The following is an 18,033-nucleotide window of genomic DNA, read 5'->3' as shown; positions in this document are numbered from 1 at the left end:
ATGTACTTATGCTGGCTATCAGATGTAAATCATTCAGCTGCGGCGATAAAAACTAAATCTCCGAGCACTAAAAAATACTCGGAGGTCACCAGAGCGTGCTCGGGAAATCTCGAGTAACGAGTATATTCGCTCATCACTACAGAAGACCCTTGCGGGCATATAGTGTACCAACATGTGCACACTACATCTTTTTAAGATTGTTCCACTCTGTAATCTGCCTGGATAAGTGTTGTACAAATGCTAAAAAGAGTGAACATATGCACTGCACTTTATAAACTATTTGCTGGGGTTTTACAACTGTTGCAAAATGACACTTATTAATTGGCAGGTCATGATGGGAGTTGTACTTTTACAATTGCTGTAAAACATTAAGCAGGATATGATGAACTTGCACCCCAGCTGACCTCACTAAGTTAGACTGATCACATAATGCGGTCTCACAAACATGATGTTCCGCACCTCCCCTGGGGACATGTAAAGTCAGCACGGTACAGTTTTACACACGCACTCCCTGTCAACACAGGCACAGGGAGTGAGAGGATGTGGCCAACACAGTTACTGATGTGGCCCCACACTGGCTCACAATCATGACAGGCTGAGAGGCCCCTTTCATGAGCACCAGTAAAACAGAGCACTGCTAGCCCCATTCGACTGCCATTAGTTCCTCGTTAGATATAAGCTTTGTCCGATAACTGGATTATATCGGGTCAGAAACCAGCCCTGGTAGCATGGCAAGTTTAAACCAAGAAATGGATGTGTGGATCAAGATAAAAGAGCAGCCCAAGGTTAAGGGAACATTAGACCATACACTGTATACACGATGGTTATGCACAGGGCTGTGGAGTCAGTAAGCCAAACCGCCGACTCATCAATTTCCCTGACTCCCAACTCCACAGCACTGCTGAGCATTTTCATAAAGTGGAGCACAGATTCATAGATCAGGAATAGAACAGACATTTATAGGACACTTTATAATATACTTTCCAAAATTATTATGAAGACATCTAGAGCACATTGTGCTACTGAACCCAATTTATTATATATTTTAGGAGTTGTTCCATTTTATACAGTCTCTGCAACTCCAATTCCACAGCCCTGGTTATACATATGCAATGGTCTGATGTGCAAATACAATAGTGGTAGGACAAGATATAAGAAGATGGATGGTTAATGTTTGACCATGTGTGCGCTGGGCTCCTAGGTTCTTCACAGCATATTACTAGACATGACCACCCTTTCAAAGTGGACCGCGTACATCAAAGGGAGAGTGATCACATAGCCTTACACTAGCCTTTATCCTCCTTGGGTTACAACCCAAATCTCCACCCCATGCCCCTAGCAGCTAAAAAGTCCAAAACATAAGATGAGCCATAACTCTTTAATGGATGGTCCTAGGAAGGCAGTTTTGGCGGCATCGGTCTTGCCAGGCCCCTACAATGTGTTGTGATTAAAAAAACATCTTTGCTATCTGGTTCCTACTGGCCATTCCACGTATCTCCCCTCCCTGGGGTGTTAGAAAGGATTGATAGGCGTTCGGTCTCTTCCAGAGATTTTGAATATGTGCGACTAGATGTATAGTATCTCCATAACTCCTAATTGAATTATGTGTCCAGAATGTTCTTTGGCAGCTTCAGCATGACTCTATTGAAAGCCAGCCTTTGTCTTGCTCTGAGCTGGCTCACACAATGTGTGAGATCTGTCACTCAGCCTTTGGATGCTAGGTGCCATTTTTCTCTGAGACTTTTAGAATATTGGACTTCCTGCTGGACAAAGGAAAGAGGGTTTTATAATCCCAGGCCAAATAGGACACAAATGATTGGAATGAAATTATATCTCCAATATTCTTCACAAGGGATAGTTACTTTGTTCCTATATCAGACTATACAGTGCTTGGTGCAGAGACTACACATGTGGTGTATCTGGTATACAAGGTAGTTAATTTTTCTGCAAGGTGACGATATCAACCTTTTAAAAATGGTTTTATTTAAAAAAAAAAAAAAACACCAAAAAAAATCTCCCGGAAAATGGTAAATAAAATAATGGATATCTTGTCTGGTATATCCCCCCCAAAAAAACAGATGCAAGTCAACAGGTATTACATGTATATAGGTCCATTGCCATAAATTATATACTGTAGGTATATCCCAGGCAACAATCAATACCTGTGAATCCTTAGTCTGACACCTAAGACTGGTACTGCCTAGCCGCAGAGGTTGGCACCAAGCACATCACTGGTGGCTTTCCCTAGTTGCCCCTAGCCTTCCCAGTTGTAGTTTTGTAGTGGTGATGGAGCAAGTTGGATATAAGCATTAATAAAGGGCAGATGTTACAGACTATGGATTCACAGATATTGGGTGTTAGGTGTGATATATCTATAGAACTTCTGTTAATGGACATACAGTATATACATGTAATACCTTTTGACTCCTATCGGAATTTTTTTTTATAGGCATACCAGACTTTTTTTTAAATTATAAAATAAAACTTTTTTAAAGGGTTTATTTATCTATCTCAAAGACTACACTTCCCAGAACAATCTGTAACTATGGGTCAGTACCTGCTAGGTAATAAACTATTTTGCGCTTGCAACTTTACCATGCTTTTTGTGACTGTTGTCTGCCTAGAACACTGAAGCTGAATGTATTTATTAAGGGTACCCTCTCTAGGCTCCTGAACACACTACTTTTCTCATCCTGTTTCTTTGGTCTTTCTTCATTTTTCAGGAGTGTACTTTGAGAAGGTGTTGAAGAGCTCTGACACTTCTCTGTGGGTGAGGAACATCCAGATGTACATCTCTGGCATCATCGTGACACTAGCTGGTGTCTATATTACTGATGGAGGTGGTGTCATAGAGAAAGGGTTTTTCTTTGGCTACACTTACCTTGTCTGGCTTGTAGTCTGTAAGTATGGGCATATGTTTTATGTGTAACACATTATCACACAGCCTGACCAATAAAACCAGATAAACGCAATAGAAAATGAGGGGGGATAGAAAAGAATAGCCAGTAGCAATTTTATATAGACGTAACATTGAATAGTGCCTTCATAAATGTAGTAAGATAAAGGGCCCAATTCATCAAGAGCGGTGTTGTTAATGAGGAGATGTGCTGGAGTCATACGCTCCTGATTCATGAAGAGGCTTACGCCATGAATCAGGAGGCTTGGTCAAGCGGCTTACACCTCAGAGTGAGCCTCTACTGGAGAAAGATTTGTGACTTGGTGAACACTGGGTGCTAGTCATGAATTTGAGTGGCAGTCGCCACAGCATGTCCTGCCCCAGCTCTGCCCATTTTGGCGGAGCTGGGAGAAACTGTTGTGAAAATACTAAGTCACAAAATGTTGGTGCATCTTTCTATGGGTGGGTGCATACTGGGAACACTGCTGTGCATACTACTTCTCCCTATAGCTTACGAGGTACCCTAGTTTTCAGATTAGGCTACTTTCACACTAGCGTTTTCTGCAATCCGTCACAATGCGTCGTTTTGCAGAAAAAACGCATCCTGCAAAAGTGCTTGCAGGATGCGTTTTTTCCCCATAGACTTGTATTGACGACGCATTTGCGACGGATTGCCACACGTCGCATCCGTCGAGCGACGGATGTGTCGTGCTTCTGCGGTCCGTCGGGAGCAAAAAACGCTACATGTAACGTTTCTTGCTCCTGACGGACCGCTTTTTCCGACCGCGCATGCGCGGCCGGAACTCCGCCCTTACCTCCCCGCACCTTACAATGGGGCAGCGGATGCGCCGGAGAAATGCATCCGCTGCCTCCATTGTGCAATGCGTTAAACGCTAGCGTCGGAATCTCTCCCCGACGCATTGCGATGGGGAGATTCCGACGCTAGTGTGAAAGTAGCCTTATAAGACACACTTTTTTTCCCATAGTGATAAGCACTACATGGTTACATTTATCTTTGTGTCATACCTATTTGCATTGCATAATTGCATCCATGATATACTACAATACATGATGCAAAGAAGTATGCCACTTATACAGTAGCTTCTTTTTTAAATGTGTTCTATTAAAGGGAACCTGTCAGCAGGATTGTGCCCAGTAACCTACAGACAGTGTCAGGTTGGCACCATGATACAGATTGCAATGATACCATTGTTGATGAAATCAGTCTTGTGGTTGTTTAACTCGGAACTGAAAATAATGATTGAGATTCTTGTGCTCCGGGGCGACCTTTGGGGGGTCTTCATGTGGTGTTCTGATTAGTGATTCATCTGTATGGCTTCTGACAGGTCACGGATCCCTCACTGACCTGCCCCCTAGTAACATAGTAACATAGTTAGTAAGGCCGAAAAAAGACATTTGTCCATCCAGTTCAGCCTATATTCCATCATAATAAATCCCCAGATCTACGTCCTTCTACAGAACCTAATTGTATGATACAATATTGTTCTGCTCCAGGAAGACATCCAGGCCTCTCTTGAACCCCTCGACTGAGTTCGCCATCACCACCTCCTCAGGCAAGCAATTCCAGATTCTCACTGCCCTAACAGTAAAGAATCCTCTTCTATGTTGGTGGAAAAACCTTCTCTCCTCCAGACGCAAAGAATGCCCCCTTGTGCCCGTCACCTTCCTTGGTATAAACAGATCCTCAGCGAGATATTTGTATTGTCCCCTTATATACTTATACATGGTTATTAGATCGCCCCTCAGTCATCTTTTTTCTAGACTAAATAATCCTAATTTCGCTAATCTATCTGGGTATTGTAGTTCTCCCATCCCCTTTATTAATTTTGTTACCCTCCTTTGTACTCTCTCTAGTTCCATTATATCCTTCCTGAGCACCGGTGCCCAAAACTGGACACAGTACTCCATGTGCGGTCTAACTAGGGATTTGTACAGAGGCAGTATAATGCTCTCATCATGTGTATCCAGACCTCTTTTAATGCACCCCATGATCCTGTTTGCCTTGGCAGCTGCTGCCTGGCACTGGCTGCTCCAGGTAAGTTTATCATTAACTAGGATCCCCAAGTCCTTCTCCCTGTCAGATTTACCCAGTGGTTTCCCATTCAGTGTGTAATGGTGACATTGATTCCTTCTTCCCATGTGTATAACCTTACATTTATCATTGTTAAACCTCATCTGCCACCTTTCAGCCCAAGTTTCCAACTTATCCAGATCCATCTGTAGCAGAATACTATCTTCTCTTGTATTAACTGCTTTACATAGTTTTGTATCATCTGCAAATATCGATATTTTACTGTGTAAACCTTCTACCAGATCATTAATGAATATGTTGAAGAGAACAGGTCCCAATACTGACCCCTGCGGTACCCCACTGGTCACAGCGACCCAGTTAGAGACTATACCATTTATAACCACCCTCTGCTTTCTATCACTAAGCCAGTTACTAACCCATTTACACACAATTTCCCCCAGACCAAGCATTCTCATTTTGTGTACCAACCTCTTGTGCGGCACGGTATCAAACGCTTTGGAAAAATCGAGATATACCACGTCCAATGACTCACCGTGGTCCAGCCTATAGCTTACCTCTTCATAAAAACTGATTAGATTGGTTTGACAGGAGCGATTTCTCATAAACCCATGCTGATATGGAGTTAAACAGTTATTCTCATTGAGATAATCCAGAATAACATCCCTCAGAAACCCTTCAAATATTTTACCAACAATAGAGGTTAGACTTACTGGCCTATAATTTCCAGGTTCACTTTTAGAGCCCTTTTTGAATATTGGCACCACATTTGCTATGCGCCAATCCTGCGGAACAGACCCTGTCGCTATAGAGTCCCTAAAAATAAGAAATAATGGTTTAAATAATGAATATTATATGTATTTAAAAAAAAAAAAAAATCCCCTTCTGCAGGCCGGTGGCAGTGCCTGCACTGCACCATGATAACATCCATAATATGCATTTAATTATTCTTTTTGATGGCATCCATAAATTTATCCCCCAAAAATCAGCTTGAAAATGGTGCCATCCACGCCTGAGCAGTAGCCGCCATCGGAGCTCCGGTGGTGCCATCTGGCTAGAGGGGAAAAAAGCCTCCTCCAAGAAGATGGTGCCGCCTGCGCAGTAGCATCTATTGGATCGCCGATAGCTGTTACTGCACAGCCATCACCATCTTGCTAGAGAAAAAAAAATTGTCTCCATTAAGTAGCATCTATCGGCGATCTGATAGATGCTACTGCACAGGCGGCGCCATCTTGGTAGAGACAATTTTTTTCCTCTAGCAAGATGGTGGCATAATTTTCATTTTTTTTTCTTGTAATGAATTTATGGATACCGTCAAAAAGAATAATTAAATGCACAACATCGATATGATCATGGCGTGGTGCCTGCTTGCAGAAGGGGGATTTAAAAAAATAAATTTATCATTCATTATGTAAATTAGGGGGCAGATCAGTGAGGGATCAGTGACCTGTCAGAAGCCATACAGATGAATCCCTAATCAGAGCACCACATGAAGCCCCCTCACAGGCCGCCCTGAGCACGAGCATATCATTAACTCACACCTGAAAATAAGGATTAAACAACAACCACAAGATGGATTTAATCAACCCAGGTATCATGTTAATCAGTATAACAGCGCCAACCTGACGCTGTGTGTAGGTTACTGTGCACAATCCTGCTGACAGGTTCCCTTTATCTTATGTTATGCGCCTTGTTTTTTGCTATGTTGCAGACTCACTGCAAATATCTTGATTGATCTGTAATAAAATAATGTTTTATTGTACTGTGTGACGGTAACCGTGTAATTTTCTTTTTGTCAGGGTTATAGAGGGTTGGAAAGCAGTGTCTCTTGTGTGTGACACTCGTTCTAGGATAGGGAGCTATGGAGTGAAATGTCCACTTTCAGAAATGATGAAATATGCACATTCCAAACAATATATTTTTTACTGCACTCTCTAAAAAGCAACGTGATCTTTTTGGTACTATTATGTTCTACTGTAAAGTTTACAAGTTGGGTTTTTTGTGACCTTTGTCTTGCAGTGCTGGCTAGTGTCGGCGGTCTGTACACATCGGTTGTAGTGAAATACACAGATAATATCATGAAAGGCTTCTCAGCAGCTGCCGCCATTGTCATCTCCACCATTGCATCTGTGCTGCTCTTTGGATTACAGATAAGTATGTTACAGCCTAATTTATGGGATTGTATGAAGTCTACTTGTAGTGTAAGCCCCTTTGCTGAAAGGCTAGCCTCGATTAATTTCAGACCTGTAGTTTCATGCCTGTCTATTTTAGGTTCTCTACCTTCATTCTATCACTATGAAATCCGTTTTCTTTTCAGGAAATATATATATACACTGTAGCACACAGATATAGCTTGGCTTCCATTCAACCATTGCAAATTGTGTTATTACTAGGATTTCTAAACTTCCTGCTGTTTGCAATAAACCGAGAAACAAGAACAATACAAATGGCTGAACACATAATATAAAAAGTGTTTTCTCCAAATTCTCCACAAAATGCCACATCTTCTGCAGCTTCAGTTTTATTTGGCAGTTATGATGTATCGTCAGACACCATATTCTTAGCTAATTTATACATATTCTTATTTTTTTCTTATGGTACAACTACTTGCAAATTAAAACCATATTTCCAAGTAGAAACTGGTTCTGGAAACAAGTTTTGGTGCGTTTCTGGAGATGTTTCTTTACCGAGGCTTTTTTGTATCCTTTTGATTGGACATTATTTTAGGTTAGAGAAGATTCCTTCAGGATCCTCTTCAAAGAGGTTAAATCCACTTCATTATTTGCTGGGTATTAATATTTAAGCTTAAAAGAAACTTATATGAACAGCGAAGTCTATTTTACCTAGAACTTATTTGGAAAAAATGTTCGTTTTTTTTTTTTTTTATTTTTAACGGGAACCAGTCACCAGGTTAATCTACAGGTTAATAGACTTATGATGCTGTCCGGCACCTGCATATAGCTGAATGTAGCGGAGAGAAAATGATCTTTACTCATCCCACATGCCCTCGCCAGCATACAGTCATATGGGTGGGAGTGGTGCCAGTTCAGTCACCACTCTTGAGTATACACCGCTGCTGCTCTAACCGCTCGCCCGGCCCTGACTGACACTGGCTCTACATTGCGGCTGGCTGTCAGTCAGGGCCGGGGTCAAGGTTACAGCAGCCGCTCAGTACACTCAGAGCAATGACTGAACCGGCCCTATGACTGATACCGATAGCTGGCAGAGAGAAAAAAAAAAAGTCCCCCCCCCCCCCCCCTTCTTCATTTGGCTACGTGCTGGCGCTAGCCAGCATCATAGCACTGTTAACCTGCAGATATGAGGTTAATCTGCAGGTTAACAGCGTTATTCCTGGTGACAGGTTCTCTTTAAGCAGTTTTTGAGGAGGCTCAACTAAAAAAAAACGCTTAATGTGACCATAGACTGTGAACTCCTCAAAAACTGATGGTGAATATTTAGTCAATTTGGTCAGTGACTTAAAGTTCACCAGCAGCTTTTGAGTAGCTGTCACTATGTTCACATTTAAGTTTTTGTTGTGAGTGAACCCTGTCCAACAATCCTCTCCAGAAACCAATGGGGAACTAAGTCAAAGTGCAAAGAAATATGACTGCATTGCATAAAACCCAGGCTTTAGTGCTAACTTCTGATAACAATATGTTGTGTTAAGTTGCAAAGACCACAACATAAAATGATCATTTATGTAAATGCTGCTGTCCTTGTAAAATTTTGCTCAGTAGAAAACAGTAAAGTGATATTTTCTAGTTCCAGACAGGTAAAGTAACCATGTTCTATCTTTCTTCTAGCATTAACCTTTGCTGTCGGAGCACTGCTTGTTTGCATCTCCATATACACATATGGTCTACCCAGAAAAGACACCACCAAGCTTGAAATAAAGGACACCAGCAGCAATCTCAGTGAAAAACTAATCCATGTTTGATGGTCCATGGAAGAACTGTAATGCACTTGTGTATACATACAATAATTATTGTATTTTCTTCTGGCGCTTCAATCCGTAAGGGTCAAAGTGACCACTGCAGTAGTTGGTACTGCACAACGTTGGAAATCACATGTACAAATGAATGTGACAGTGCAATTTTATATGGAGATCGATCAGTAGTTTTAATTCTAATGGGGCATATCTATAGTTTATGCGGATCAGCATAAGTCAGAATGAACATCTTCTAGCGTCAACTTTGTGGTGGATCATATGGAAGCAAAATTCACTGACTGCAGATGTCATAAGAGGGCACATATAATGGAATTCTTCATCAAAACTTCAAGTTTCTTTCCAAAGACTACAACTGTCTTGTTTAATCTTTTATTGCCAGTGAGTTTTTTTCACCCTTTAACATATCATTGATATTTTGCACTTTTATTTTCCTTAATTTTGCCATGGTGACAATTTTAATAATAAAAAAAAAAGACTTGGTACAAAGTGAACTTGTCGCAGTAAGTTTCCTGAAGAACTACACTTCACCTGAATGTTAACTTATTATACTAATAACGTGAATAAATCATAACACACTGTGGGGCTTGGAGTCTGGCGCATGCGCAGTTAGTCTCTGTGGCTGTCCCCATCTCCATCTGCTTCTTTCCTCCAGCGTTATATGACTCGTCTGCACTGCAGCGTCAAGAGTGATAATCTGAATGCTGGTGTGTGGATCAGCTGATGTAAGTTAGAGGGCAGCACGTGCCTGAAAAATGAGAGCGCCGGTGACGTGAATACAAACAGAGCTGGCGGCACCCAGTGCACTGAAGGGATGATTGATGGCTGGGAGGCTGTTGAGTCCGGGGGAAAAAAACGTACTCAATACAGGTATGGCGCTCAATTTATAAAACTGAATATTTAATTTCAGGATTATTAGGGAGCAAAAACATAAGAGCCTTAGTGCTGCAGAAGGTGGCTCTTTTACTTAAAAACGCCCTGTGTTGGGGAGGTGACAGAGGTGCCTTTGCATTCCATTTATGATGAAAGGGAACCTGAGTTATGAAAATAGTTGTGGTACCTTTAGTAAGGAAAATGCAGCTCTGAATAGAAAATCACTTTAACCCCTTCATACCGCTTCCCATTTTCATTTTTTGCTCCCCTGCTTCCAAGGGCCATACATTTTTTATTTTTCCATCAATATGGCCATGTGATGGCTTGTTTTTTTGTGGGACGAAGGTCTGCTCAGAAGAATCACAGAATCCAGAGGAGGAAAGCATCTGCACGAAACTTTTTTTTCAGTTGGATAAAAGGGGTCTGAGCAGAATCCAGACACACGTAATCAAACATTAACCCCCAGGGGTGGAGGTGAACCTGATGAGACTCCGATACCTGAGGCGCGCACATGTACTGTACTATGCTGTGTGGTAAGGGCAGGAAAAGGAGGATGTTGATTCTCAGGGCGAGGAGTGGGAGAGCAGAGAGAATGACGATGAGGTTGTAGATAATACTTGGTGTGAACCCAGAGGCACGCAGCTAAGATGGAAGACGAGGAGGTTACATTGTGGCCTCCAGCACAGACATGGAGTGATGCAACCATGACAAGCACTGTATACTCAGCCACAACTCTGGCTGTGGCCAGCAGCGGACGCGGGTCTGCAGTTCACAGGGGTGACAAGGGTTGCCTAGCATGGGCTTTTTTTTTTTTTGAGATCACAAATGCTGACCCAACTGATTTATCTGCCAACTGTGTAAAAACGACTCAGAGGCAGAAATTGCAATAATTTGACTACTACATGCATGAACCGGCACATGTGCTAGTCCCAGAGGAAGAAGCTGAGGATGCAGAAGGGATAACTATCTGAAATGTCATTGCACAGGCGGGTGCCATGGGAGGATAGATTACAGTGATCGAGGGGGGCTGATGGTACCAGGCAAACTGCTAGTGAAGGGGCAGGAGCCGAGGAACAAATGGAGGAGGAAGATATGATGGGCACGCAACAGTCAAGAGATGAAGAGGATAATGATCCCCTCTCTGTTGTCCATGGTTGGTGGGAGGGGACTGAGGAAGAAAGCTTGAGTGTTACCCGGCCACCAACACACCATAGACCTCATGAAAGCGCCCAACACATGAGTGCCTTCTTACTGCACAACTGCAACATGATGCCTGTATTGTTAGAATTGGAAATCGTTCTGAGAACTGGGATGCCACTCTTTTCGATCCATGGTACAAGAGTACATTTTGCCAGATGCTTCACATCCTGGAAAGGCACGCACGCTAGAGTATCGAAACACACTTGTAGACAATGTTAAGAACGGTTTTCCCCACACAGGCACACAGTGTGCATCACAGTTCCAAACTTCCAACCCCAAAAACATCAAGTCAAATTAGCAGCAGTGTAAGTAGCATAAGCAATTTCTGTGATTTATTTCCCACATTTTTTTTTAGACCATCCTGTGCACCAGCAGAATAGAGTACAAGTCTGACACCTAGTGAACAACTGGAGATGATGGTGCCGGAGTATCTTGAGCTCAATATCGATGCCATCACGGGGGGTGTGGACACCTTTGCATTTTGGTCTTCAAAAATGGAAGAGTGGCCTACACTAGCCAGTCACGCCTTGGATGTTGTGTTATGCCCGGCCACTAGCGTTCTCTCCGGCGATGGTGTAGTTTTCAGTGTGCTGCATTGATCTCACATTATTACAGTCGGTGACGCCTTTGTCGTGGCTTCTGTAGTGGCTGTTGTTGCTGATGTTACTGGGTGGCGAAACAAGCAGGTGTCGACCGCTGTTACTCTTACAATTTGTCCTTTTTTTTTTTTTTTTTTTAAGCCCTCTAATATTTCTCCTCCTTTTGCTTCCTCATGAGTCATGTCATGCCAAATTTTTGGTAGAGGGGGACTCTTATTCGGGTCTCCTTGTGTGTTACCTGTAGTGGCAAAAGTTTGAGGACCATTGTACTGTTTCTACTCTGGGGAAATTGATGCGACTTTGTGCCAATAATTTTTTTTTAAATGAGAAGACTCCAAGTTGGATCTCCATTTGGTGTTGCCTTTACTATACAGGGTCTCAGAGCACCAGGCCTACACCTGTCACTCATTCACCTCATACTGATCCATTTGTAAGCTAGAAATGCTGAGCCATTATAAAATTTCTACTGTGGGTCAATTGATGCTACTTTTCATGGTGTCTGACCCTAATTTTTGGAAAAGTTTGGACTCAAAGTTGGGTCTCCTTCATGTGTGTTGCCTGAATTTGTCAGGGCTCTCCGAGCACCATGCCTAAGCCTGTCATTCATCCACATGTTGCTGATCAAAGTTTAAACTAGAAATGCTGGTCCAAGCCCTGTCCCAGGCATCCATGCTGTGCAATTATACTATGTGTACTCTGGGTCAATAGATGCTACGTTTCCTGGTTTCTGCCCCTAATTTGAGTGGTATTGGCAGCTTTAGGGCCCCCCTGAAGGTGTTGATGCGTTTGGTTTTGCCTCCCATTGAATTCAATGGGATTTGGATAAGTTTGGCCAACATAGGGAAATGATTTTTTTTAATAGTCCTTACATTTTATCAACAGGTGTAATCCCAAGTAGTTTCATTCCGCTTGACATAACTACACGTATAGTATTGAAGAGATGAAGCCGAGCCTGTGGAAACAATAATATAGTGTTCCTCAATGAGTTCTATAATAATACAGTTAAAGTACCATTTTTTTTCAATATAATAGCGCTACAATGGTGTTTCTAATGTAAGGTCCCTGACCCTACTCTTATACTCACTCTCTGACTTCTTCACTTTATTTCGGCACCTGGAGTGGCGCTATCTTGTGACTGCAACTTCTGACTGGCTAGACATTAGAAGTTATATCACAAGCTCTCAATTCAAGTCTATGAAAGCCAAGATGAGGCACTCAGACTTGCGTTAAAGAGCGACCTCTGGTTCGCACCATGAAACATTCAAGTGATCCGACAGTACACAAACTGCTGGAAAGAGACGGGAATGGCAGTGATAAAATGTAAAGACAGCGGTAGGTGATTATAAGAGTGGACCTTAGATTAGAAGAAGTAATACTCCAGTGGTAAAGGGATTTTTGTGTACGCACCGTAAAATCCTTTTCTCCGAGCCAATCATTGGGGGACACAGGACCATGGGTGTTATGCTGCTGCCACTAGGAGGACACTAAGTTAACACAAAGATAACTCCTCCCCTGCAGTATACACGTTCTCACTAGGTTCTATTCAACCAGTTCGGTATTAAAGCAGTAGGAGTATTAAACATAAGACAAAACTATGTTAAAACCAAAGAATAACAAGCTGATAGGCTAACAGGGTGGGTGCTGTGTCCTCCAATGATTGGCTCAGTGAAAAGGATTTTACGGTGAGTACACAAAAATCCCTATTTCTCCTACGCCTCATTGGGGGACACAGAACCATGGGACGTCCTAAAGCAGTCCCTGGGTGGGGAGCAACATAGCTGCTATTACCCCATGTACCATAGGCTTACAGTTAAGGTACTACTGCCGACTGCAGAATGCGCCTGCCAAGGGCAGCGGCTGCAGAAGAAAAGGCATGAATGTGGTAATGCTTTGTAAAAGTATGCAAGCTGGACCAAGTCGCAGGTGGTCAGAGAGATGTCCTGCAGTGGCTCGAAAGGGGCCTCCTGAAGAGCTCCAAGGACCAAATTAAGATCCCATGGATCCAAAGGCATTTTATAGGGAGGTGCCACACTGGAAACTCCCTGAATGAACGTCTTAACCGGTAATCTGGTGGCAATTTTTCGTTGGAATAGAACTGACAATGCTGATACTTGTCCTTTAAGTGAGCTAAGTGCAATTGTAGAAATTCCCAAATGGAAGGAATGAAAAATACCAGAGGAAACCGCCCATGGGCGTTACACCATGCGAAGATTTGCCAGGTATGGTGATAAATGCGCATGGACACGGGTTTCCTATCACTGATCATGGTGGAGGATACCTTAGGGGAGAATCCAGCTTGGGCTAGAATCCAGGATTCAACGGCCACACCGTCAAAGACAGGGCCCTGGAGTTCTGGTGGTAGATCGGGCCCTGAGAGAGAAGATGCATGCGATCTGGAAGCCGCCAGGGGGTGTCGGCAACCAGCTGAACCAGTTCCGCGTACCATGCCCGGCGTGGCCAGTCTGGTGCAACTAGGATCACCGGAACTCCCTCTGCCCTGATGATCTTCATGACCTTCGGTAGCAGGGAAAGAGGAGGAAAACTGTACGGGAGGTGGAATAGATGCCACAGCAGGACCAGTGCGTCTGCTCCGACAGCTCGAGGATCGAGGGATCGGGCAATGAATCGGGGGATCGGGCAATTAATCGGGGGACCTTGTTTAGTCTTGAAGCCATGAGGTCCACATCCGGAGTCCCCCAGTGAAGACAAATCTGCTGGAAAACTTCTGGGTGGAGAGACCACTCGCCAGAGGCGAGACCCTGGCGACTGAGGAAGTCCGCCGCCCAATTCTCCACACCTGGTATGTGAATTGCCGATATGGGTGAATGGTGGCTCTCGGCCAACCGGAGGATGTGGGTCACTTCGAGCATGGCTGCTTTGCTGCGGGTTCACCCTTGACGGTTGATGTACGCTACCGCTGTAGCGTTTTCGGACTGGATTCTAATGGGATGACCTGCCAGGAGATGGTGAAAACTGAGCAAGGCTAGTCTGATAGCTCGTATTTCCAGGATATTGATGGGGAGATGCGATTCCCGAGCAGACCACCACTGGCCCTGAGCTGTGTGGTGGTTGAAGACTGCACCCCAGCCCAAGAGGCTGGCATCGGTGGTACCACTAGCCAACGCATTGGGAGAAAGGACTTTCCTTGGTTCAGGGAGGACTTCAGCGTCCACCACCTGAGGGTCTGCCTGACCTGTGGAGACAGACTGAAACGACGGTCGAGAGAGGACGGGTTCCCGTTCCATGCCGACAGCAGCGCATGTTGTACAGGACGAAGGTGGAATTGCGCGAACGGAACCGCTTCTATGGCTGCTACCATCCTCCCGAGAATGCGCATTCTATAACGAATGGAGTGGGAGACTGGGCGGGAGAGACTCTCTGCTCCCTGCTGCAAGGCCAAGGCCTTGTCTGGAGGGAGAATGACCAGGCCGCGGGAAGTGTCATTCCAAGAGAGGAAATCTGCTGAGCCTGGATCGGAGAAGATTTTTCGAAGTCTATCTTCCAACCCAGGCGAGAGAGTATCCACTGTGATAGCGACGGACTCCTCGCAAGCTGGATATGACGGAGCTTTTATCAGCAGGTCGTCCAGGTACGGGAGTACCACCACTCCCCGAGCATGAAGGATTGCCATGACAGCTGCCATGACCTTGGTGAAAACTCGGGGAGCGGTGGCGTGGCCGAAGGGTAAGGCCACAAACAAAGTGTTCCTCTTGAAAAGCGAAGCGAAGGAACTGTTGGTGAGGAAGGAAGATTCGGATGTGGAGGTAAGCATCCTTGATGTCTATGGATGCTAGGAACTCTCCCTTTTCCATGGACGCGATGACAGAACGGAGAGATTCCATTCTGAAATGTCAGATTTTGATAAAGTTGTTGAGAAGTTTTAGGTCCAGAATCTGTTGCAGCGATCCATCCTTATTTTGGGACCACGAATAGGTTAGAGTAAAACCCCTTGAACCTTTTGTCTTGGGGGACCGGAATGATGACTCCGTCCCCTTGTAGTGCCCTTATTGCCTGAAGAAAAACCGTTGCCTTTGTTGTAGGAGAACTCGACTGGAAAAAACGTGTCGGAGGAAGAGAAGAAAACTATCTTGTATCCGGAGGACACCAGTTCTCTGACCCACTCATCGTGGACGAATGAGAGCCAGGCTTGGCGGAACGAAAGCAAACAGCCGCCTACTTTGTCGATGTCCTCCGGATGTTGCAACGAGTCATTGAGTGGAAGATCTAGAGGATTTGGATCCTTTAGATCCAGACGTCCTAGGTCTGGGTTTACAGCTATGGTTAGGCCTGTACGAAACCTGGGAACCTCTGTCTCCGCGCGAGGCTCGTGCTGATCCGAGAGGAGTAATAACCAATTGGGATTACTGCGAAAGGGCCGGAATCGAGGTTGTTGATACGGAAAAAGGGCGTGCAGGTTTTTGTTGAAGAAATACTTTTTCCTCCGGTTGCATCAGAAATAATTTGGTCTAACTTTTCTACGAATAAGCGACCAGCTTGGCAGGGGAGAGATGTCAATGATTTTTTGGAAGCAGAATCTGGTCGCCAATCTCTAAGTCAGGGCTCTTCTGGTGGATATAGCATTTGCGGCTGCCTGTGCAGCGCAATTGGCCGGATCTATTGAGGCATTAACCACAAAGTCCCCGGCTTGTGCTATCTGGTTAACCAGGTTGGCCGCCTCTGTAGGAAGATTACTGTCGTGGACGGTGGTGGTAAGTACCTCAGCCCAAGAGACCATCGCTTTAGCCACCCAAGTGGCAGCGAAAGATGGAAGGAGTGACGCTGCAGTGGCCTCGAAGACAGAGCAAGCCAGGTAGTCAATTTGACGGTCAGTAGGGTTTTTGACTGATGAAGATAGGAGCGTTTTTGAAGCGAGGTGCGATACGGCAGGATCCACAGGAGACTGAAGCCAGTCCTTGATTAGTTCCTGAGCAAAAGGGTATTTGGACTCAATAGGATTTCGACCTGTGAAACGTTTGTCGGGCCGGTCCCTATGTTTTTGGACAATGTCCTTAAATTCAGGATGAGTAACGAACACCTTTTGAACACGTTTAGTCCGTTTAAAAGACACTGTGTTCTTGAGTGGATACGGACTCCTCGTCCACCTTCAGGGTCTTGTTGACCGCGTCAATAAGAGAATCAAGTGTCTCTTGAGAAGTTGAGGAGTCCTGAACTAAAGATGCATCAGACTCGTATTCAGAGTCCTGTGCGTTGGGGTTCTCGGGAGAAGGGGAAGGAGAAATTGAGCTTGCGGAAGCTGAAGGACAAGCACTGCTGTGGTCAGGGGATGCGACATGAGTCCGTTTTCTGGAACCCTTAGTCTTTACTGACAGTACGCCCCCTGCTGGTGGACGGGTCCGTACCATCGCCAGAGTCCTCTGTGGTAGTCTGGCTTAAAGATGGAATCTATTGCCTTGGCCAAGGAATCCATAGAACGTGAGAGAGCGACCCACTCAGGGGGACTAGACTCCACAGGGTCAGAGACTATGTTGGCGGGAGGCGGCTGTACACAGGTCAGATCACAATCTGCACATAACGGGGTAGTGTGAGCTCGGGGCAAGGCAGTACTGCAAGTGGCATATGAAGTGAAAAACACTGTGCTTTTTGTTAGCCTTCTTGGCTTCTTTAGGTTGAGACAGTCTTGGACATAAGGGGCCAGATAGGCAGAGTATGCGCTATAGGCCCGGGCAGACTGCAGAGAAGGGGTTAAGCTTTTGTGGTAGAGCTTACCACGTCCTGTGTCTATGTCCCCAGGGAGACTAGGACAGCAGGGAGAAGAGAGGAAGCCCCGTCTTGTCTGGGGCTGTCAGCGTATGCGGCGTGATTCCCCGCAGCAGAGTGTAGCAAGATGGTGCCTGAGATTTGCAGGGCCCTTCTCGTTCTAAACGAGAAGCGCCGAGATGGTGGGCGGAGCTCTGGCGTGGGCGGAGTAATAGATCGTGGCCTAGCCCGGCTTTCAGCCGGGGGCTAAATTTCTGAAGCCTGCTGGCGATGCGCGCTGGTGGCTGCGACGTAGTGTCAGGTGACCGCTGCTGAAAGCCGACCAATGTTCCTCTCCCCAGGGATCAGGACCACACCTTCCGACGCATGAATTGCGAGGAAGGGGATACCACAGCCTGCAAGCAGTATGAGCTGAATCCCTTCTTCCGTAGGGGGATGAAAAAAAAAAAAAAAAACTCCATCCTTCTTCATCAGCTCTCATGGGGCTGCGGTGACGCCATAAGGCGGAGGCCTTGGAGTGTAGTTGGGCCCAGGAGAAGGACATAAGAGTCAGACTCTATGTTCTCGCCATCATGCAGAGGGGAGATCGGGACCATGAAAGGAACCGTCGCCCAAGAACAACAGGATTTTTGGTTGCTTACCGTAAAATCTGTTTCTCGTAGCCTTCATTGGGGGACACAGGAACCATGGGCTGTATGCTGCTGCCACTAGGAGGCTGACTATGCACAAAAAAAGTTAGCTCCTCCTCTGC

At 45.0% G+C, this 18,033-nt stretch overlaps 2 protein-coding genes across 2 annotated transcripts in view; one reads left to right on the top strand and one right to left on the bottom strand.

Annotated features, from left to right (window-relative positions):
* SLC35A1 (solute carrier family 35 member A1) overlaps positions 1-9,386 on the top strand; it is a 45,258-nt gene extending 35,872 nt beyond the window's left edge. The window contains exons 6-8 of the mRNA XM_069726389.1: positions 2,724-2,900; positions 6,966-7,100; positions 8,750-9,386. Coding sequence (XP_069582490.1) covers positions 2,724-2,900; positions 6,966-7,100; positions 8,750-8,883 — 446 coding nt within the window. The 3' untranslated portion in view covers positions 8,884-9,386. The remainder of the gene's footprint in view (positions 1-2,723; positions 2,901-6,965; positions 7,101-8,749) is intronic.
* RARS2 (arginyl-tRNA synthetase 2, mitochondrial) overlaps positions 1,366-18,033 on the bottom strand; it is a 95,195-nt gene continuing 78,527 nt past the window's right edge. The window contains exons 20-21 of the mRNA XM_069726388.1: positions 12,434-12,516; positions 1,366-1,763 (exon numbers count right to left, since the gene is read on the bottom strand). Coding sequence (XP_069582489.1) covers positions 1,718-1,763; positions 12,434-12,516 — 129 coding nt within the window. The 3' untranslated portion in view covers positions 1,366-1,717. The remainder of the gene's footprint in view (positions 1,764-12,433; positions 12,517-18,033) is intronic.

Source organism: Ranitomeya imitator, chromosome 5 (genome assembly GCF_032444005.1).
Source record: "Ranitomeya imitator isolate aRanImi1 chromosome 5, aRanImi1.pri, whole genome shotgun sequence".
In the NCBI taxonomy this organism is placed as follows: domain Eukaryota; kingdom Metazoa; phylum Chordata; class Amphibia; order Anura; family Dendrobatidae; genus Ranitomeya; species Ranitomeya imitator.
This window is presented reverse-complemented; position numbering and strand designations above follow the sequence as displayed.